This window comes from Pongo abelii, chromosome 15, assembly GCF_028885655.2.
Source record: "Pongo abelii isolate AG06213 chromosome 15, NHGRI_mPonAbe1-v2.0_pri, whole genome shotgun sequence".
Taxonomy (NCBI): domain Eukaryota; kingdom Metazoa; phylum Chordata; class Mammalia; order Primates; family Hominidae; genus Pongo; species Pongo abelii.
Genome location: NC_072000.2, coordinates 54,210,377 through 54,229,967, shown reverse-complemented (window position 1 = coordinate 54,229,967; position 19,591 = coordinate 54,210,377). Strand labels below are relative to the sequence as shown.

Genomic DNA, 19,591 nt, shown 5'->3' with positions numbered 1-19,591 from the left:
TGGTATGAAGAATAAAAACCTAATAAATGCTGGCAGCTAATGTTATCTTTGTCTTTTTGTGTCCCATCAGTTTTCATTCCTCAGGAATTAATTTTTATGGATCTCTTTTCACTGGATTAGTGCTGATATGACAGAAAATGTCTATTTTAATACTAAAGGGTCAGATGGAAGAGAGAATCCCTTTTTTATCTATTTCTGTATCTACTATAATTTTTTTAACATTAAGTAAAATATGAACTTTTGAGGTAAAGACGATCTAAAATCAGAGCATAGTACTCTGCAAATATTAAAGAAGTGAATGACTTAAAAATGATCTTAAGTTACTCCTTTTGCCCCTCATCCTGTGTTTTCAAAAAGCTCGCATTTTTGGAAGGCCTGATATGTGCCAGGAGCATTTTACAGAAATCATCTAATTTAACCCTAAGAACCTTATGAGCTGGGTATTAGCAGACCAAATGTGTGATAATGGGCAAATTACTTAACTGCTCTATGCCTCTGTTTCCTTATTTGTAAAATGAGGATGATGATAGTACCTATCTAATAAGGATATTAGGTTATTACATTTCAAATGCTTAGAAGAGTGCCTAGAGTATAATGTGGCCAATACATGTTAGTTGTTATTATTGTCCTTTTCATTCCTAATCCAGGGTCATTCATCTGGCATGTTGTAAAAGGGAAAAACAGTTTTTCCTCTCTAATCTTTTTTTTTTTTTTTTTTTTTTGAGACGGAGTCTTGAGTATAATGGTACAATCTTGGCTCACTGCAACCTCTGCCTCCCGGGTTCAAGCGATTCTCCTGCCTCGGCCTCCCGAGTAGCTGGGATTAGAGATGTGCGCCACCACACCCGGCTAATTTTTGTACTTTTGGTAGAAACGGGGTTTCACCATGTTGGCCAGGCTGGTCTCGAAATCCTGACCTCAGGTGATCCGCCCGCCTTGGCTTCCCAAAGTTCTAGGATTACAGGCATGAGCCACCGCGCCTGACCCCTCTCTAATCTTCACACTCAACACAGAACATTTCTGCGACAATGTATGTGAGGATTTTTTCCCCATACACCAAAGTAATTCTCCTGTGGACACCAACTAGGTGTCCTATAATTTAGCTCAATTTTGACATTATTTACCTGGAAATAGTGTCAGATCTCCCAGATTAAGGACTCAGTCCCAACACGACTGTCTCCCACTTCAGGCGCCAGTTGAAAGTCCCAGGTTGTGAACTGTGCTCCGGACTGATTAGTTATAACTTGGAGTTCCCATGACCCCCTCCTTGGCTTCCATTAATTTGGTCGAACAGTTTGCAGAAATCAGGGAAACACGTTTACCAGTTTATTATGAAGGACTTTAAAATGATACAGATGAAGAGATGGACAGGGCAAAGTATAGGGGCACAGAGTTTCCAAGCCCTCTCTGGGCAAGCCACCCTCCTAGCACCTCCACAGGGTCAGCAACCAGGAAGCTGGTTTTTATGGAGTTTTTATGGAGCTTGATCTCTAGCCTCTCGCCCCTGCTTTTTTTTTTTTTTGAGACAGGGTCTGGCTCTGTTGCCCAGGCTTAAGTGCAGTGGCACCATCTTGGCTCACCATAACCTCTGCTTCCTGGGCTCAAGCGATCCTCCAGCTTCAGCCTCCTGAGTAGCTGGGACTACAGGCACACACCACCCCACCCGATTAATTTTGTGTTTTTTGTAGAGATGGGGTTTTGCCATGTTTCCCAGGCTCTTTCCCCAATTTTTTAGAGGTCAGTGGGTGGGGCTGAAAGTTGCAACCCTCTGATCCTTTTTCTTTTTTTCGTGAGTCAGTTTGGTTTCAAGTAACCCTTCAATCCTCTAATCATCTGGTCTTTTTGGTGACTGGCCCTATCATGAGGTTATCTAGGGGCCCTCCTGTAAGTAACCTCATTAGCATAAACTCAATATTTATCAAAGGGACTCATTGTGAATAACAAAACACATTATTATCACTCAGGATATTCTTGGCATTTTAGGGGCTCTAAGACAGGAACCAGGGACAAAGACCAAAAATATGTTTCATATTATACCACATGTGGTGGAGCCAGGATCCAAGCTCAGGTCTGTCAGGTTCCAAAGCCCGTGATGTTTCCATTATAAGATGCCAGAGTGAATAATAGTTGGCCATAACCGGGATGGTCAGTCATATGATATGTTTGTGTTCAGAGGATTTGAACCTGTCTTATCCTAGATATATAGCTATCTGCCACATACGATGTTTTAGTCAGTGATAGACTATAAATACCCACATATATGACAGTAATCCTGTAAGATTATACTATATTTTTACTGTACCTTTTCTCTATATAGATATGTTTAGATACACAAATACCATTGTGTTACAATTACCTACGGTATTCCACACAGTAACATGCTGTACAGGTTTGTAGCCCAGGAGCAATAGGCTGTACCTATGTGGCCTAAGTGTTGTAGTATATCATCTAGCCATGATATTTGCACAATGACAAAATCGCCTAACAGCGCATTTCTCAGAACATACCCCTGTCTTTAAGCAATGCATGGCTGTAATTCACAGATGGGAGCTTGGATGAAATCTGTAATTCCTTCTCAGATCCAGGAGATGGGCCCTAAATTGTGAAACCAGATTATAACAGGATTAGGAGTTATCTTCATTCTCATCCCAGCTCTTATCATTAACCTATAAGACTATATAGCCTAAGCTATAAGTAAAACCTGGAGCTCTGTAAGACCTTGATCAAGTCTTTTAGCATCTCAGCCAGTTTTAAAACACTCAAATGCCAGAATTCTTTATGTAAAAAGTAGCTTAGAATCATCCACAGTAGGAGGTTTTAGATTTAGCAAAACTATCTAGAATCTATATTTTGTAGTATTTTTATTGTCTGTTATCCAAGAGATTTTTAAAATTCTCTTCCTGTTCATGATTGATTTTTACTGTCTTGGAATATATTAATTTCGGATTGAATGAAGATATACCCTTAACTCTTATATTGTTTCTTTTTTTTTTTTGTACAAGCAAGTCTCTTTATTTCCAAAGTATGTTGACCTCTCCAACCCAAGTTAAAAGAATACACAGTATGATTCCATCTTTTAATATATTAACATCAAGATGTACATGTTTGGAAATGGTTGGAATTTTATACTGGAATAATGCATGCTAAACTATTAATAGTTTCTACCTCTGAGGGTCACGGGTGTAAGGGGGGCATGAAAGTAAACATTCATATTTTACTGTCTTGTGTTTGAATCTTTTATAATGAGAATGCATTCACATGTGATAACTTTTATTTTTACAAAGAATGAGTTTTCCCAAGAGCAAAATGCAAAAATTCTGCTATAGCTTGTTGACATTTAATGCAAATATATTGCTTTATATAATATACGAATTGTTCAAAAGTGATAATAATAGCTTTAATCATGCTCCCAATAAAAGATTTGCTAGTTAAAGAAATTCTATAGTTTATTCCATAAATTTAAAAACATGTAGAAAACTAGTATCACCCATAAATTAAATGATGTATTTCGTGCAGGGCAGGTAAGCCCCAAAGTTGAGGCTTAGCTCGGGACAGTTCTTGGCTTTGTCCAGGAAAGAAGTCAAAGGCATGACAATGGTAGGAACCTCTGCTGAAGCGGCAGCGTACAGCAGCAGCAGAAGTACTGTTTGTTGTGGAGCAGGGCTACTCCATAGGCAGTGTGCCTCGAGTAGCCTATATTGCTTTTTATATTTAGTAATTTTTAAGCAGAATTCTCAATCTCACATTTCTTAACCTTTCCTTCTCTTTTTTCAGGATATCGAAAAGATTTTTAGTAACATTTCAGATATACATGAATTGACTGTGAAACTTTTAGGTTTGATTGAAGACACAGTTGAAATGACTGATGAAAGCAGTCCTCATCCCTTAGCTGGCAGCTGTTTTGAAGATTTGGCAGAAGTAAGTTTACAAAACTACTTATACTCTCATTAAAGTCCTAAATGCTGTGGTAAGAAATTTAGAGATGAGTCTTGGCAACAGAGTGAGACCCCATTTCCATAAAAAAGTAAAATAATTAGCCAGGCATGGTAGTGCCCATCTGTGGTCCCAGTGACTGAGGAGGCTAAGGTAGGAGGACTGCTTGAGCCTGGGAAATCAAGCCCATGATTGTGTCACTGCACTCCATCCTGGGCAACAGAGTGAGACCCTGTCTCCAAAAAAAAAATTTTTTTGTAAGATATTCTTTATGAAAATTAGAAGATACTACTGGCCATTATAAAAAGATATTTAAGATTTAACTGATAACAAACTAAAATCACATTGCCTATATAGTGACACTTTCTTTATAGTGTGTTTATGGCAATATTTATAGTGAAAGTTTATATACTAGAGTAGTATATAAACTAGAGTAGTAACATTTAGGTTTTTTTTTTTTTTTTTTTTTAGTGGTAAGTATGTTCAAGATGAAGGAAGATACATTTTATTGACATAGCTCTTTACCTTCTGTGAATTTTAAACTTAAAGTTGGAAAGAAGGTTTATATTATTTTAATGTTTTCCAAAGTAAAAATCATTTTGTTATCTTTTAAATGACTATAAAAATAATGTAGCTCATTGTAAAAATATTCAGAAAAATAGAGATATATAAATTAGATGAAAGTCACTTTATTTTATAACACCCAGAGATAACTTATCCTTATATATTTCTGTGCATACATGCGAATGTATGTGTGTTTGCAAAAATAGGATCCCACTATTTTATAACTTACTGTTTTTACTCTGTATATCATAAACATTATCCATGTTAATGTATATACTTCAACACAATTTTCAAGTATAAATAATGCGATGTTATATGGAGACACCATAACATACTTTAACTATCTATTATCCATAGGTTGTAGAGTTTTTTCCTTTTTTTTTTTTTGTTATTGTAAACAACACTGCAACAAACATACTTGCACTATGCCTTGATATTCTAATCTTTTTTTTTTTTTTTGACACGGAGTCTCCCTCTGTCACACAGGCTAGAGTGCAATGGCACAATCTCGTCTTACTGCAACCTCTGCCTCTTAGGTTCAAGCCATTCTCCTGCCTCAGCCTCCTGAGTAGCTGGGATTACAGGCGCCTGCCACCACGCCCGGCTAATTTTTTGTATTTTTAGTAGAGACAGTGATCCTCTCTGTTGGCTAGGCTGGCCTCGAACTCCTGACCTCATGATCCGTCCGCCTCGGCCTCCCAAAGTGCTGGGATTATAGGCGTGAGCCACTGCACCTAGCCATATATTCTAATCATTTTTAAGGATATATTCCTGGAAGTGGAATTGTAGTGCTAAAGACTAGATACATTTTTAGAATTTCGAAACATTTTGCCACGTTCACTTCCAGCTAAGTTCCAGTGTATTAAGCTTCCTTCTTTCTTCACCCTTTCCCTTCACTAACTCGGTATTACCTTATTCCTTTTCTTTTTAATTCTTTTTTTCAAAATTTGTTTTGTTTTCATATCTGGTTCTGCAGATATCCCATTAATTTTTGCCAGTCTAATGGGAAAATAAATCTTTCTTTCCTCTTCTCTTCTTTCTTTTCATTTCTTTCTTTTCTTTTGAGACAGGGTTTCACTCTTGCTCAAGCTGGAATATAGTGGCACAATCATAGCTCACTGTAACCTCGAACTCCTGGGATCAAGTGATAATAATCTGTACCATATTGGTAGAAAATATATTCTTTTAAACCTAATGCTTTTTCTCTTTTTTAAAAAAATAGGAGCAAGCATTTGATCCTTATGAAACATTATCACAGGACATTCTTTCACCAGAGTTTCATGAACATTTCAATAAATTGATGGCCAGACCTGCAGTTGCTCTACACTTTCAGGTAAACTTAAATTGAAGGTTTTTTTTTTTTTTTTAATAAAGCAAATAAATATCTCACTATTTTATCCTTCAAATATTTGTAATTCTAGAATCCTTTTAATCCTTCAAATCTTGTTTATTCTAAACCTGTTTTGGATTATCTTCTGTTTTCTCTCTGGAGCTCTGTCTGTTCTTATTGTAGAAATCTTTTATAGTACAATATCACGAATACTGAATGACCAGAAGAATTTGGCACATACTAGATCTGGGGTATAAAGATGAATTTGGCCGGGTGCGGTGGCTCATGCCTGTAAATCCCAGCATTTTGGGAGGCCAAGACAGGTGGATCACTTGAGGTCAGGAGTTTGAGACCAGCCTGGCCAGTATGGTGACACCCTGTCTCCACTAAAATTGCACAAGTTAGCTGGGCGTGGTGGCGGGCTCCTGTAATCCCAGCTACTCAGGAGGCTAAGGCAGGAGAATCACTTGAACCTGGAAGGCGGAGGTTGCAGTGAGCCGAGATCGCGCCCACTGCACTCCAGCTTGGGTGGAATAGCGAGACTCTGTCTCAAAAAAATAAAAAAATAAAAAATAAAGATGAATCTGGAGTGTGATTTCAGGATTATGTTCCCTATAGGAGGAAGATTTGGAGAAATCTTAAAAAGTTGAGATAACCTCAACCTCTTATGTACTCATACTGATTTTTCTGTGAGGCCTACAATTTAAAGGAGATAAATACTGTATTGAGGGAGAGTATGCAAGTTAGTTGGTTCAGGAATACACTTAGATAAAATGAAAATAAGTGGAGAGATACAAATAAAATTTTATTTTTACTATCAACACTAACAACAAAAGTTATGTTGGCATAGGTAATACTTGGCTAAATATGTAAAACTTCTACATCTAAACTGACTTTTCCAGCCAGACGTGGTGGCTCGTGCCTGTAATCCCAGCACTTTGGGAGGCTAAGGTCAGAGGATTGCTTGGACCCAGGTGTTTGAGACCAGCCTGGGCAAAATAGGGAGACCTCATCTCTACAAAATATAAAAACTTAGCCGAGCGTGGTGGTGTGCACCTGTGGCATGCCAGGAGAATTGCTTGAGCCTGGGAGGTCAAGGCTGCAATGAGTCATGATCATGCCACTGCACTCCAGCCTTGGGTACAGAGTGAGACCCAGTCTCAAAAAAAATAAAAATAAAAAATAAGCTGGCTTTTACCCCTTGACGTTTGAATATGGTAAAAATCCTTATCGTCCTAAAACAAGCAAACAAATGCTTCACTCTAGTAGAATAATTAACTAGAGTGAAGAAAGTTTTTTCATTTCGTCTCTCATTTTTTCTTTGCAGCCAATTGTCTTTATATTATTTTTTACCATTCTTTATGAAAACACTACCATGTATGTTTTAATCAGGATATAAATTGGCTTTGACAAGTAACTTAATTGCCAAATCCAGTGGACATTTTTATTTCATACTTAAGTCTGTAGTATTTGTTACTGCTCTTATCTCTTGGTTCCTGTATACCTGAAGACTGGGCGTGATGGCTCATGCCTGTAATCCCAGCACTTTGGGAGGCTGAGGTGGGTGGATCACCTGAGGTCAGGAGTTCCAGACCAGCCTAGCCAACCTGGTGAAACCCTCTCTACTAAAAAATGCAAAAATTAGCTGGGTGTGGTGGCACGCACCTGTAATCCCAGCTACTCGGGAGGCTGAGGCAGGAGAATTGCTTGAACCCGGGAGGCGGAGGTTGCAGTGAGCCGAGATCGTGCCACTACACTCCAGCCTAAGTGACAGAGCAAGACCCTGTCTCCAAAAAAAAAAAAAAAAAAAAAAAAAGGTATACACACACACACACTAGCGGGCATGGTAGTGCACACCTGTAGTTTCAGCTACTACAGAGGCAGAGGCAGGAGGATCACTTGAACCCAGGAGGTGAGGGTTGCAGTGAGCCGAGATTGCAACGCTGCACTCAAGCCTGGGCTACAGAGTGAGACTCTGTCTCAAAAAAAAAAAAGAAAAAAATACCTGAGACTGGGTGATTTATAAAGAAAAGAGATTTAATTGGCTCAGAGTTCCACAGGCTCTACAGGAAGCATGGCTGGGGAGGCCTCAGGAAACTTAAAATCATGGCGGAAGGCAAAAGGGAAGCAGGTATGTCTTCACATGGTCAAAGCAGGAGGAAGGAGCAGGGAGGTGCCACAGACTTTTAAACAACCAGATCTCCTGAGAACTCTATTACAAGAACAGCATTAAAGGAAGAAATCCACCCCCATGATCCAGTTACCTCCCACTAGGTCCCACCTCCAAAATTGGGGATTACAGTTGAAGATGAGATTTGGACGGGGACACAAAATCAAACCATATCAGCTCCTATGATACTACATGCTCCCAATTTTCGTCTTCTCTGATTTCTTCTCAGTCTCTTAATTATTATAGCTATTATCCAACTTCTGTTATCAGCCCCTGTTTTTCTGTTCTGTGCTCTCCTTGGGTGACTTCATATCTATATACTAGTGACTTCTTATTTGTATTTCCAGGCCATCACTTTCTTTTAAGCACTCTGTACATATGCGTATGTGTCTATACACTTTCATATAACCAGCTGCCTTGAATTGATGCACTTGGATACCCTAAACGCACTTCAAATATGACATGTTTAAAACTGAACTTACCATCTTCTCCCTGCCTTCTTTACTGTAAATTTCCATTGTTTATTATCTTCCACTTCTCTACTGTCAAAAATTTGTTATCATGGAATACAAATTATACTTAATTCTCAAAATTACTTCAAGAGAGGAATGTTTTTAAAGTTAACTCATATATTCATATCAACTATAAAGTATGCATTAAATACACAGTCTATAAGAACTTTGGATACTCATTAAAAACACTCACAACACATTTCTTGTTTCAGTCCTATTTTATTAGGAATTTTTGCTGTGGAATTTGATTAAAAGGCCCAGTTATTAATAAAGCTGTCATCCTAGATATTCAGTGAAATTGGAGGAGTTAGATGAAATCCTTTTTAGGCCAAACTCACTTGTTTTAACTTAAAAAAAAATTCATTCAGTTTAAGATAAAATAATGCTTCCTTAATAAAACTAAAAAAGCATCTTTAGAAGCTGTGTAGTGTACTTTATCTATTTATTTAGAGACAGGGTCTCACTCTGTTGCCCAGTGGCACAATCTCAGTTCATTGCAACCTCCACCTCCCGGGTTCAAGCGATTCTCCTGCCTTAGCCTCTCGAGTAGCTGAGACTACAAGTGTGGACCACCATGCCTGGCTAATTTTGGTATTTTCTGTTAGAGACAGAGTTTCACCATATTGGCTAGGCTGTTCTGTTGACCATGAGGCACCATACCTAGACTGTATAGCACACTTAAAAAAATAAGATTTGAAGTTAGAACTTAAGGCTTTGAGCCAATTAATAGTTTTTGTTTGTTTGTTTGCGATGGAATCTCGCTCTTTCACCCAGGCTGGAGTGCAGTGGCCCGATCTTGCCTCACTGCAACCTCTGCCTCTTGGGTTTAAGGAGTCCCCCTGCCTCAGCCTCCTGAGTAGCTGGGACTACAGGCGCATGCCACCGTACCTGGCTAATTTTTGTATTTTAGTAGAGACGGGGTTTCACCATGTTGGCCAGGCTGTTTTCAAACTCTTGACCTCAGGTAATCCTCCCAACTCGGCCTCCCAAAGTGCTGGGATTACAGGTGCGAGCCATCACACCAAGCCCTAATTAATGGTTGTGTTACCTTGAGCAATTCACTTAGTCTCTGAGACTCAGTTTGCTCGTTTGTAAAATGATGATCATAATAATATATACCTCTTATAGTTATTAGGAAATTAAATGGTAATGTATATATAAAGCATAAGCATAATGTTTGATGTGTATTAAATACTCAAATGTAGCTCCTGTTATTATCAGAGGACTCCTTACACTGTAAATACATGGTACAAAAATTTTAGAATGCACTTTATCAGGCATTTTAGTACAAATTAGCAAAACAGTTGATCTTGTAGACTAATTTTGAAGTTTCATATTGGTTCCAGTTCAAGCACTGTATATAAAATATCCAGAGTAATTCACTATATTAATTAGTTTGCTGCTGTCTTAGTCTATTCAGGCTTCTCTAATAAAATATCATAAACTGGATGACTTATAAACAATAGAAATTTATTTCTCACAGTTCACATTTAGGAAGTCCCACGTCAAGAGGCTAACAGATTTGGTGTCTAGTTTGGTGCACTAGTGAGGGTTTGCTCTTCTGGTTCATAGATGGTGCTTTCTTGTTGTGTCCTCACATGATGGATAGCACAAACAAGCTCCCTTAGGCCCCTTTTATAAGGACACTAACCCCGTTCACAGGGGCTCTGCCCTCATATCCTAATCACCTCCTAAAGGCCCCACCTCTTAATACTGTTGCATTGGGGATTAGGTTTCAATATATGACTTTTGAGGGAACACAAACATTCAGATCATAACAAATGTGAAAATGAATTAATCTTTAGGAAAATTGGTGGCACTTTTTGTGTATCCTAGTAAGAAGTTTGGTTACTGGGTAATAAGTCTGTTGAACAGATTATAATTTAACAAAATGTGAAAATTATGGGAATATTTATGAAGATTTTTTTAAAGCAGCATATCAGATTCTTTCTCACATTTTATATTGGTGTGGTTGGTGTTTTTCTTATGGGGAGAAATACCAGTAAGTCAACTATATAGACATTTAAAATTAACATGAGTTAAATCCATTATAAATTTTAGAAAACCATTTATTCTACAGTAGTTTCCAAAACTGGGGTATACCTATCCCAAGCTATACACTAAGATTTTTCAGGATATATAATGGCACAGAGAGCTTTAAGGGAATCTGTTTCTAGTCTTCGGAGATCTTGTTTATGTTTTTTTGCATTGTCTTTTCCAAATTCTCTTACTTGTTACCTTTTGCTATTACGTATTTCCCATTATGCATTGATCCAAGATGTAAAAACCTCTAGGGCACCAAACAGGAAAAAAAAAAAAAAAAAAAAGTATTACTCCTATTGGAGAGTTCACTGAGTACAAAGCAAAAGAGTTCACAAAAGAATGTTATAGGGGGATGATAGTAAAAATTCTTGGTAGCCAAAATGTCATATCTATGTATGTTATGTCATATCTATCTGTCAGAATTAAGAAGTGATATGGTTATCACAAAGGTTTATATTAACCTTATTGTAAGTACTTCATCATCATTTGGGATAAAGAAGAGGAGAAGCTTGTAAAGTTCTCATACCTTGATGTAATATGTTGGAAGCAGTTGTAGTTTCCTCCAGAGGCTTCTAATCCTTGAGACTATGACGTTAATAATGTTCGTTTGAATTTAACAATAAAGTTTGACTTCTGACAAACTGAGTCTGATGTTGCTGTTTATTTTGACAGTGAAGATCGACTTTGTCAATTAAGTTGTATGACAGACATTTTTCATAAATGAGCTAAATCTGAAATTTATTCAATTATTGTTTGGTGAAATACTTATAAATCACATTTACAGTATACAGCATTCCCTGAAATGCATCTTTTGTAACTATTTAAATTTAAAACATTTTAAAATTGTGCAGGAGAGTACATAGATTTTCAGAATTCCTTGAGGGTATATGGAAGCCAGAACATAAGCTGTAGAGGATTATTGTGAAAGCTATTTTAGCCATATAAAAGAAAATTAATGTGTATATTTCTCTAATAACTTAAAGGAGGAAAGGGAGAAAAGAACAACTTGATAGCACTTCAGTTTCAATATAGAACATGCATTCTGTTGTAGTTTTGATAAGTGTGTATCTCAAATTTTTAGTAGCCATTTCTGTTAGTCACTGCTGTTGCATATCCTTGATGTCAGAGACATACATACTGTGATATCTTTTTGCTTTGCAGTCCATTGCTGATGGTTTTAAAGAGGCAGTTCGTTATGTCCTTCCACGTCTTATGCTGGTGCCAGTGTACCACTGTTGGCACTACTTTGAGTTATTAAAGGTAAGATTTTATAACAGAATCTCAAAGTACTTATCTAATAGAAGAGTTTACTTTTTTGAATTAATTTTGGAGACACACAGTACCAGTCTTTTAATTCTTATTTTATGTAAGTAATTAATAATTTTTATATGTAACATTGCTCTAAATTTCTATCTTGTTTATCTTATAAAGGAAATAACTTTTGAAGTTAATATTTTTTTCTGTGCAGTGTTGTATTCTTCCTCTCTTAGCTGGGACCCAAGCAACACCTTAAAAATATATGTATAACTTAAAAAAAAAGACTCTCTTCTCTGTTTTAATTAACTAGCCAACCACTAGTCCTGGTCACATTGGCTAAGAGGGTTTGGAGGCTAGTGATTAATTGGTGGCAAAAGTAGCTGTGGCTTAGGATGAGTCAGGCCATTATAGTCAATGACCTGATCTTAAATGCAGACCTAGTAGCAAGGATTTTTAAAAAGCAATCATCTAGGTAGGGGAAAATTTTTTTTTAATTATATGGTCAAACCAGCATTTTTAAATGTTGGCCAATATTAGAGGGAAACTCTAAGACTAATGATAGGACTTCTAATAAGACATGAACCTTATTTTTAAAAATTTAGTCATCCAAATATATGCTTATATATTATTCATATGAAGCCTGCATATCTTTTGATGAGTTCTTTATGGATCCATTAGTATCCATGGAGACTTACACAATGAAGTTGCTCATCTATTTGTGGATAAAAGCTGACTACCGCCGGGTGCGGTGGCTCACACCTGTAATCCCAGCACTTTGGCAGGCTGAGGCGGGTGGATCACAAGGTCAGGAGATCGAGACCATCCTGGCTAACATGGTGAAACCCCGTCTCTACTAAATGTACAAAAAATTAGCCGGGCGTGATGGTGGGCGCCTGTAGTCCCAGCTACTTGGGAGGCTGAGGCAGGAGAATGGTGTGAACCCGGGAGATGGAGCTTGCAGTGAGCAGAGATCGCGCCATTGCACTCCAGCCTGGGCGGCAGAGCGAGACTGCGTCTCAAAAAAATAAAAATAAAAAAAAAGCTGGCTACCTCCAGCATCAAATGCTGTGGGTAGTAGCACTCCATAAAAAAGAACGTAAAAAAGAGATAAGTATTCATTAGAAATAATCATATATATTACTTGCCTAGATGCCTACGAGGTATACATAGAATTATTTTGGCTTTTATTTTGATGTTACTACCATGGATTAGACGGAAAAAGTCTTAACTGTCTATCTAAACCAACGATGTGGTATCCTAAAGGAGAGTTACAAAATAATCAAGCAGAAAGATACTTTGCCTCTAAAGAGCAGTAAAAAAGTTGGAAGCTGGGCATGGTGGCCACAAGCCTATAGTCCCACCTACTTGGGAGGCTGAGATAGGAGGATCACATGAGGTCAGGAGTTCAAGGCCAGCCTGAGCAACATAGCAAGACCCTGTTAAAGAAAAAAAAAATTGAGAAAGAACATTTTACTGAGCAAGATATGTAGGAATTACAGTTGAAAAGGGGCCATAATCTGAAAGTAGACAGAAGTTCTTAAATGTTAGCTAGAGTCAGTGAAAATCAGTAGCAGTAATAGAGAGAAATGAATGGATTGTCACCAGAAAATCTCCATCTCTCACGTGCTCACTTTGGTAATCACTCCTACCTTTAAAAGATCAAGGGAAATTGTGTAAGGAATTAGAAATGGGAAAAGAAACACTCATTGATGAGTACTCATGCTTGTCCAAAGGCAGCAGATACTCTTATTACTAAGTAGTAGTAATTTTGGGCTTCAAAGAATGAATAAAGAGAGCCAGGTGCAGTGGCTCATGCCTGTAATCCCAGCACTTTAGGAGTCCAAGGGAGAGCGAATCACTTGAGGCTAGGAGTTTGAGGCCAGTCTGGTCAACATGGCAAAATCATGTTTTTAGTCTCTACTAAAAATACAAAAATTAGCTAGGGGTGGTGGCACATGCCTGTAATCCCAGCTACTCAGGAGGCTGAGGCAGGAGACAGCTTGGGCAACACAGCGAGACTCCATCTCAAAAAAAAAAAAGAATGAATAAAGAGAAACTACCCATGTCTGATCAATGAAACTGTAACCCTTAGAATAAATATGGAATATACTCAGTTTTAGTTAATGCACAGCAACAAGAAGAACAAATAGAAATGTGGAATGGAAAGACAAGCCTTAGAAGAGATTAGAAATGGCAAAAGATTTGAATCACTTCACAAAACAGGATATCCAAAATGGCAGTAAACGTGTATTCAAACTCATTAATAGTCAAGGAAATGCAGTTAAAACCACAGGATACCATTACATACACATCAGATTGCAGAAATTTGAAAGTCTGAAAATATCCATAAACAGCAGCATGAACTATTTGCATTCTGTTAGGAATGTAAACTGTATAACCCACTTTGGAAAACTGCTTGGCATTACCTTTTAAATTAAAAAATATATATACTGTATGACTAGGCAATTCCACCCTTGAATATATACTCTAAAGAAACAAAATGCAGGCACATGTATACCAAGAGAAATGTACAAGAAAGTCTATAGCAGGTGTCAGTAATAGCAAACCCTGTTTGCCAACCAGAAAAGGGTAAATATATTGTGGTTCATTCAGATAATGAAGGAAACTTACACTAGAACAACACACAACATCAATGACGCTTACAAATAAACTTTGAGAGATGATAATATTTCATTGGTGTGTTATACCGTATTTTATTTATCCATTCATCTGTTGATAGACCGTTGAATTTTTTTTTTTTTTTTTTTGAGATGGAATTTTGCTCTGTCGCCTGGCTGGAGTGCAGCGGCATGATCTCGGCTCACTGCAACCTCTGCCCCCTGGGTTCAAGCAGTTCTCCTGCCTCAGCCTCCTGAGTAGCTGGGACTACAGGTGCATGTCACCACGCCCAGCTAATTTTTGTATTTTTAGTAGAGCCGGAGTTTCACCATGTTGGCCAGGATGGACTCAATCTCTTGACCTCATGATCCATCCATCTTGGCCTCCCAAAATGCTGGGATTACAGGCGTGAGCCACCGCACCTAGCTGACTGTTGGATTTTTTTCTACCTTTTGGTTACTATAAATAATGCTTCTGTGAATGTGGGTGTACAAATATGTCTTTGAGACCTTGCTTTGAATTATTTTATGTATATACCCAGGAATGGAATGGATGGATCATATGGTAATTTTATCTTTAATTTTTTGAGTAACTACCACACTGTTTTTCATAGTAACGGCACCATTTTACATTCCTACCAACAGTGCACAGGGTTCTGATTTCTCCACATCTTTACCAAACCGTGTTAATTTTTTTTTTTTTTTTTTTTTTTTTGAGATGGAGTTTCACTCCTGTTGCCCAGGCTGGAGTGCAATGGCACGATCTCGGCTCACTGCAACTTCCGCCTCCCAGGTTCAAGTGATTCTCCTGCCTCAGCTTCCCGCGTAGCTGGGATTACAGGCGCCTGTCACCACACCCAGCTAATTTTTTGTATTTTAGTAGAGACAGGGTTTCACTATGTTGGCCAAGCTGGTCTCAAACTCCTGACCTCAGGCAATCCACCTGCCTCGTCCTCCCAAAGTGTTGGGATTACAGGCGTGAGCCACCATGCCTGGCCTGTTTTTGTTTTTTTTTTTAATAATAGTCATCCTAATGGATACGAGGTGGTATCTCATTGTGGTTTTGATTTTAATTTTCCTAATGACTAGTAATGTTGAGTATATTTTATATACTAGTTAACTATTTGTATATCATCTATTTTGTTGTGTTGTTTTGGGACAGGGTCTTGCTCTGTTACCTAGGCTGGAATGCAGTGCTACAGTCATGGCTTACTGCAGCCTTGACCTCCTGGGCTCAAACGACCCTCCCACGTAGCTAGGACTACAGATGTGTGCTACCATGCCCAGCTAATTTTTAAATTTTTTGTAGAGATAGAGTCTCACCATGTTGCCTAGGCTGGTCGTGAACACCTAGGCTCAAGCAATCTGCCTGCCTCAGCTTTCCAAAGTCCTGGGATTACAGGCATGAGCCACTGTGCCTGGCTATATTTTTTTCTTTGGATATAAGAATTATGTTATAAAGTTACTTATAAATCAAGAAGTGATTTTTTTCTTTTTCTTCTTGCATGAAGATTGAATTATATGTTAAGATAATAATCTAAAATTATGTTTAAAAAGCAGTTTGTAGAAATTTATCTAAAATTTATCTTAGAAAGTGGGATAAGGTGCCTCATGCTTATAATCTCAGTGCTTTGGGAGGCCAAGGTGAGAAGGTCACTTGAGCCCAGGAGTTCAAGACCAGCCTGGGCAACAAAGTGAGACCTTGTCTCTACAAAAAAAAAATCAGATTAGCTGGACATGGTGGTGCATGCCTGTGGTCCCGGCTACTAGGGAGGCTGAGGCAGGAGGATTGCTTGAGTCTAGGAGGCCAAGGCTGCAGTGAGCCATGTTTGTGTCAGTACACTCCAGCCTAGATGACAGAGTGAAACCCTGTCTTAAAAGTAAATGAATAAATAAACAAAATTTATCTGAGAAGAAAAATGAAAACAGTAGTTTGTGATGAACGTTATGGGGCTTAAATTTGAAAAGAACAAAAAAAATTATCTATAAAGTGAATATATTATAGATATATATTCTATATATCTGCCATGAGTAACTATATATATGTAACAATATATATTGCCATGCAATATAAATTGTTGCATGGCAACAATAATATAACATTGTTCCAACAATGTATATAACAATATATATTGCCATGAGTAACAATGAACCAACAATGTACTTTGTTTTTTGAGGCACATCTCACTCTGTCACCCAGGCTGGAGTGCAGTAGTGCAATCTTGGCTCACTGCAACCTCCGCCTCCCAGGTTCAAGTGATCCTCCTGCCTCAGCCTCCCAAGTAGCTGAGATTACAGGTGACCACCACCACACCCAGCTGATTTTTCTGTTTTTTTTTTTAGTAGAGATGGGGTTTCACCATGTTGGCCAGGCTGGTCTCAAACTCCTGACCTCAAGTGATCCACCTGCCTTCGGCCTCCCAAAGTGCTGGGATTACAGGTGTGAGCCACTGTGCCTGGCTTGTTTGTTTGTTTTTTTATTTTTATTTTTATTTTTTTTGAGATGGAGTCCCACTCTGTCGCCCAGGCCAGAGTGCAATGGTGCAATCTCGGCTCACTGCAACCTCCACCTCCCAGGTTCAAACGATTCTCCTGCTTCAGCCTCCTGAGTAGCTGAGATTACAGACGCGTGCTACCATGCCTGGCTAATTTTTTTTTTTTTTGTATTTTTAGTAGAGACGGGGTTTCACCATGTTGGTCAGGCTAGTCTCAAACTCCTGACCTCAAATGATCCGCCTACCTTGGCCTCCCAAACTGCTGGGATTACAGGCGTGAGCCACTGCACCAAACCTAACAATGTACTTTGAAATAATGTTAAGTAACTATGTATGGTATCCTCTAATTTCTTGTCATATAGTTGTTTTTCCATCTTGTTTTATCATAAATCTGATTTTGGAAAATAAAACTTAAATAATATTTAAACACTAAATCCAAGAATAAATCTCTCTTGGTGTATCACCAAAGCAGATACTTTAAAACAGTGGGTTAAAACTGTTCCAGGATTGTGTTTTCTACTACTAAAGGGATGTAATAACCTTTGAGTCACACTAGTCCAGCCTTCTGTCTTATGATTCTCATCCCAAAGTGGGCTTAACATGAGACAGAATTTATTTTGGATGAGTACTGAGCCAAAACAGTATCACAAAACGGCAATCTATAGAATGGGAAAATATTTGTAAATTATATATCTGTTAAAAGATTAATATGCAGAATACATAAAGAACTCCTACAACTCAACAACAAAAACAAAATGACTAAAAAAATGAGCAAAGGACTTAGACATTTCTCTAAGAAGGTACATAGGCGAGGCATGGTGGCTCATGTCTGTAATCCCAGCACTTTGGGAGGCTGAGGTGAAAGGATGGCGTGAACCCAGGAGTTTGAGACCAGCCTGGGCAATATAGTGAGACCTCATCTCTACAAAAATATTTAAAATTAGCTGAGCGTGGTAATGCATGCCAGTAGTCACAGCTACTTGTGAGACTGAGATGAGAAGATCACTTGAGCCCAGGAATTGGAGGCTGTAATAAACTGAGATCACACCATGGCACTCCAGCCTGGGCAACAGAGCAAGACCTTGTCTCAGAAAATAATCTATGTCTGTCATTTTTTACTAAGGACATGTTAACTCTCTCATTTCAGAACTGGTTTATTCAAAGGCAAGTAATGTTCTCTTACTCTCCTAACTCCCTGGTCATTCCTTGGGAATTCAGTAATGGAAAGAATAAAAATTATTCTCTCTCAAGAGGAATTAATTTAGTTTAAAGCTTAACAGGAAAACTTAGTAATAACTTCAGTGAGGTTCATTGAGGAAGATCAACCAGTATTTCAATATGAAACAATAGAGTTTATAGGTAATTTTTTTTACCTTTTACTTTGAAAAACAGAAAAAAGTTACAGAAATAGTGGTGAGCACCCTTCACCTGGACTCACTTTTTTTTTCTTTTTTTTTTGAGACAGAGTCTCACTCTGTTGCCCAGGCTGGAGTGCAGTGGTGAGATCTCAGCTCACTACAACCCCCACCTCCTGAGTTCAAGCGATTCTCCCACATCAGCCTCCCAAGTAGCTGGGATTACAGGTGCACACCACCACGCCATTCTAATTTTTGTATTGTTCGGTAGAGACTGGGTTTCACCATGTTGGCCAGGCTGGTCTCAAACTCCTGATTTCAGGTGATCCTCTTGCCTCAGCCCCCCAAAGTGCTGGGATTACAGGTGTGAGCCATTGCGCCTGGCTACCAGTTGTTAACATTATGCAACATTTGCTTGTTATCATTCCTGTTTTTTTTAGACAGAGTCTCACTCTTGTCGCCCAGGCTGGAGTGCAGTAGCCCATTCATGGCTTACTGCAGCCTTGACGTCCCAGCCTCAATCAGTCCTCCCATCTCAGCTTCCCGAGTAGCTAGAACTACAAGAGCATGCCACCATACCCAGCTAATTTTTGTTTTTTTATTTTTTGTAGAGAAGGGGTTTTGTCATGTTGCCCAGGCTTGCTTTGTCATTCTTTGTGTGTGTGTGTGTGAGTATATTCATAACATAAAGAGCTTGCAATCTCTTTTGAAAGAAATCTCTCAACTCTTAAAAAAGACCATGAAGAGGATTTTACTACATATTTACTTTTTCAGTACTGACATATGATTCAGGTACATATGAAAGAAAGTTAATAGCAGTTAACTTTCTTATGTGTTTTTTTTTTAAAAGTTAGTGTTTTTTTAAAAAAGCACGCAAAGAAATATGATCATGGGTTTTTTGTTTGTTTGTTTTGGGGTTTTTAGGTTATTTCTTTTTAGAGAAGGAGTCTCGCTATGTTGCCCAAGCTGATCTCAAACTTCTGGCCTCAAGTGATCCTCTTGTCTTGACCTTCCAAAGTGGAGAGATTACAGGCATGAGCCCGTGTGCCCAGCCTAGTCATAGGTTTTAATGGATTTAATTTCCCACCAAATTACCAACTCCACTCTTATGAAAATCTAGAGAGTTTATTACTAATAAAAAAGAATTGATTACATGTTTTATTTCACACCTAGACTGAACTCCTAGTACAGTGAATTAGAGACAAATTCATAATTTGTTGAAATTCCCCTTGCTATGGGCGCATATGTCCATAGTAGATGTAGCATTTGGTAGGAGTTTCAAGAAAAGCAGGGTAAATATTTCAGTGAAGTCTC

The 19,591-nt window shown here is 38.2% G+C and overlaps 1 protein-coding gene across 2 annotated transcripts in view; it reads left to right on the top strand.

Annotated features, from left to right (window-relative positions):
- The window catches only part of SOS2 (SOS Ras/Rho guanine nucleotide exchange factor 2), a 113,845-nt gene that overhangs the window by 45,252 nt on the left and 49,002 nt on the right, over positions 1-19,591 (top strand). For both annotated transcript variants that reach the window (XM_002824724.6, XM_024231713.3), the window contains 3 exons: positions 3,775-3,918; positions 5,720-5,830; positions 11,714-11,812. In XM_002824724.6, coding sequence (XP_002824770.1) covers positions 3,775-3,918; positions 5,720-5,830; positions 11,714-11,812 — 354 coding nt within the window. The remainder of the gene's footprint in view (positions 1-3,774; positions 3,919-5,719; positions 5,831-11,713; positions 11,813-19,591) is intronic.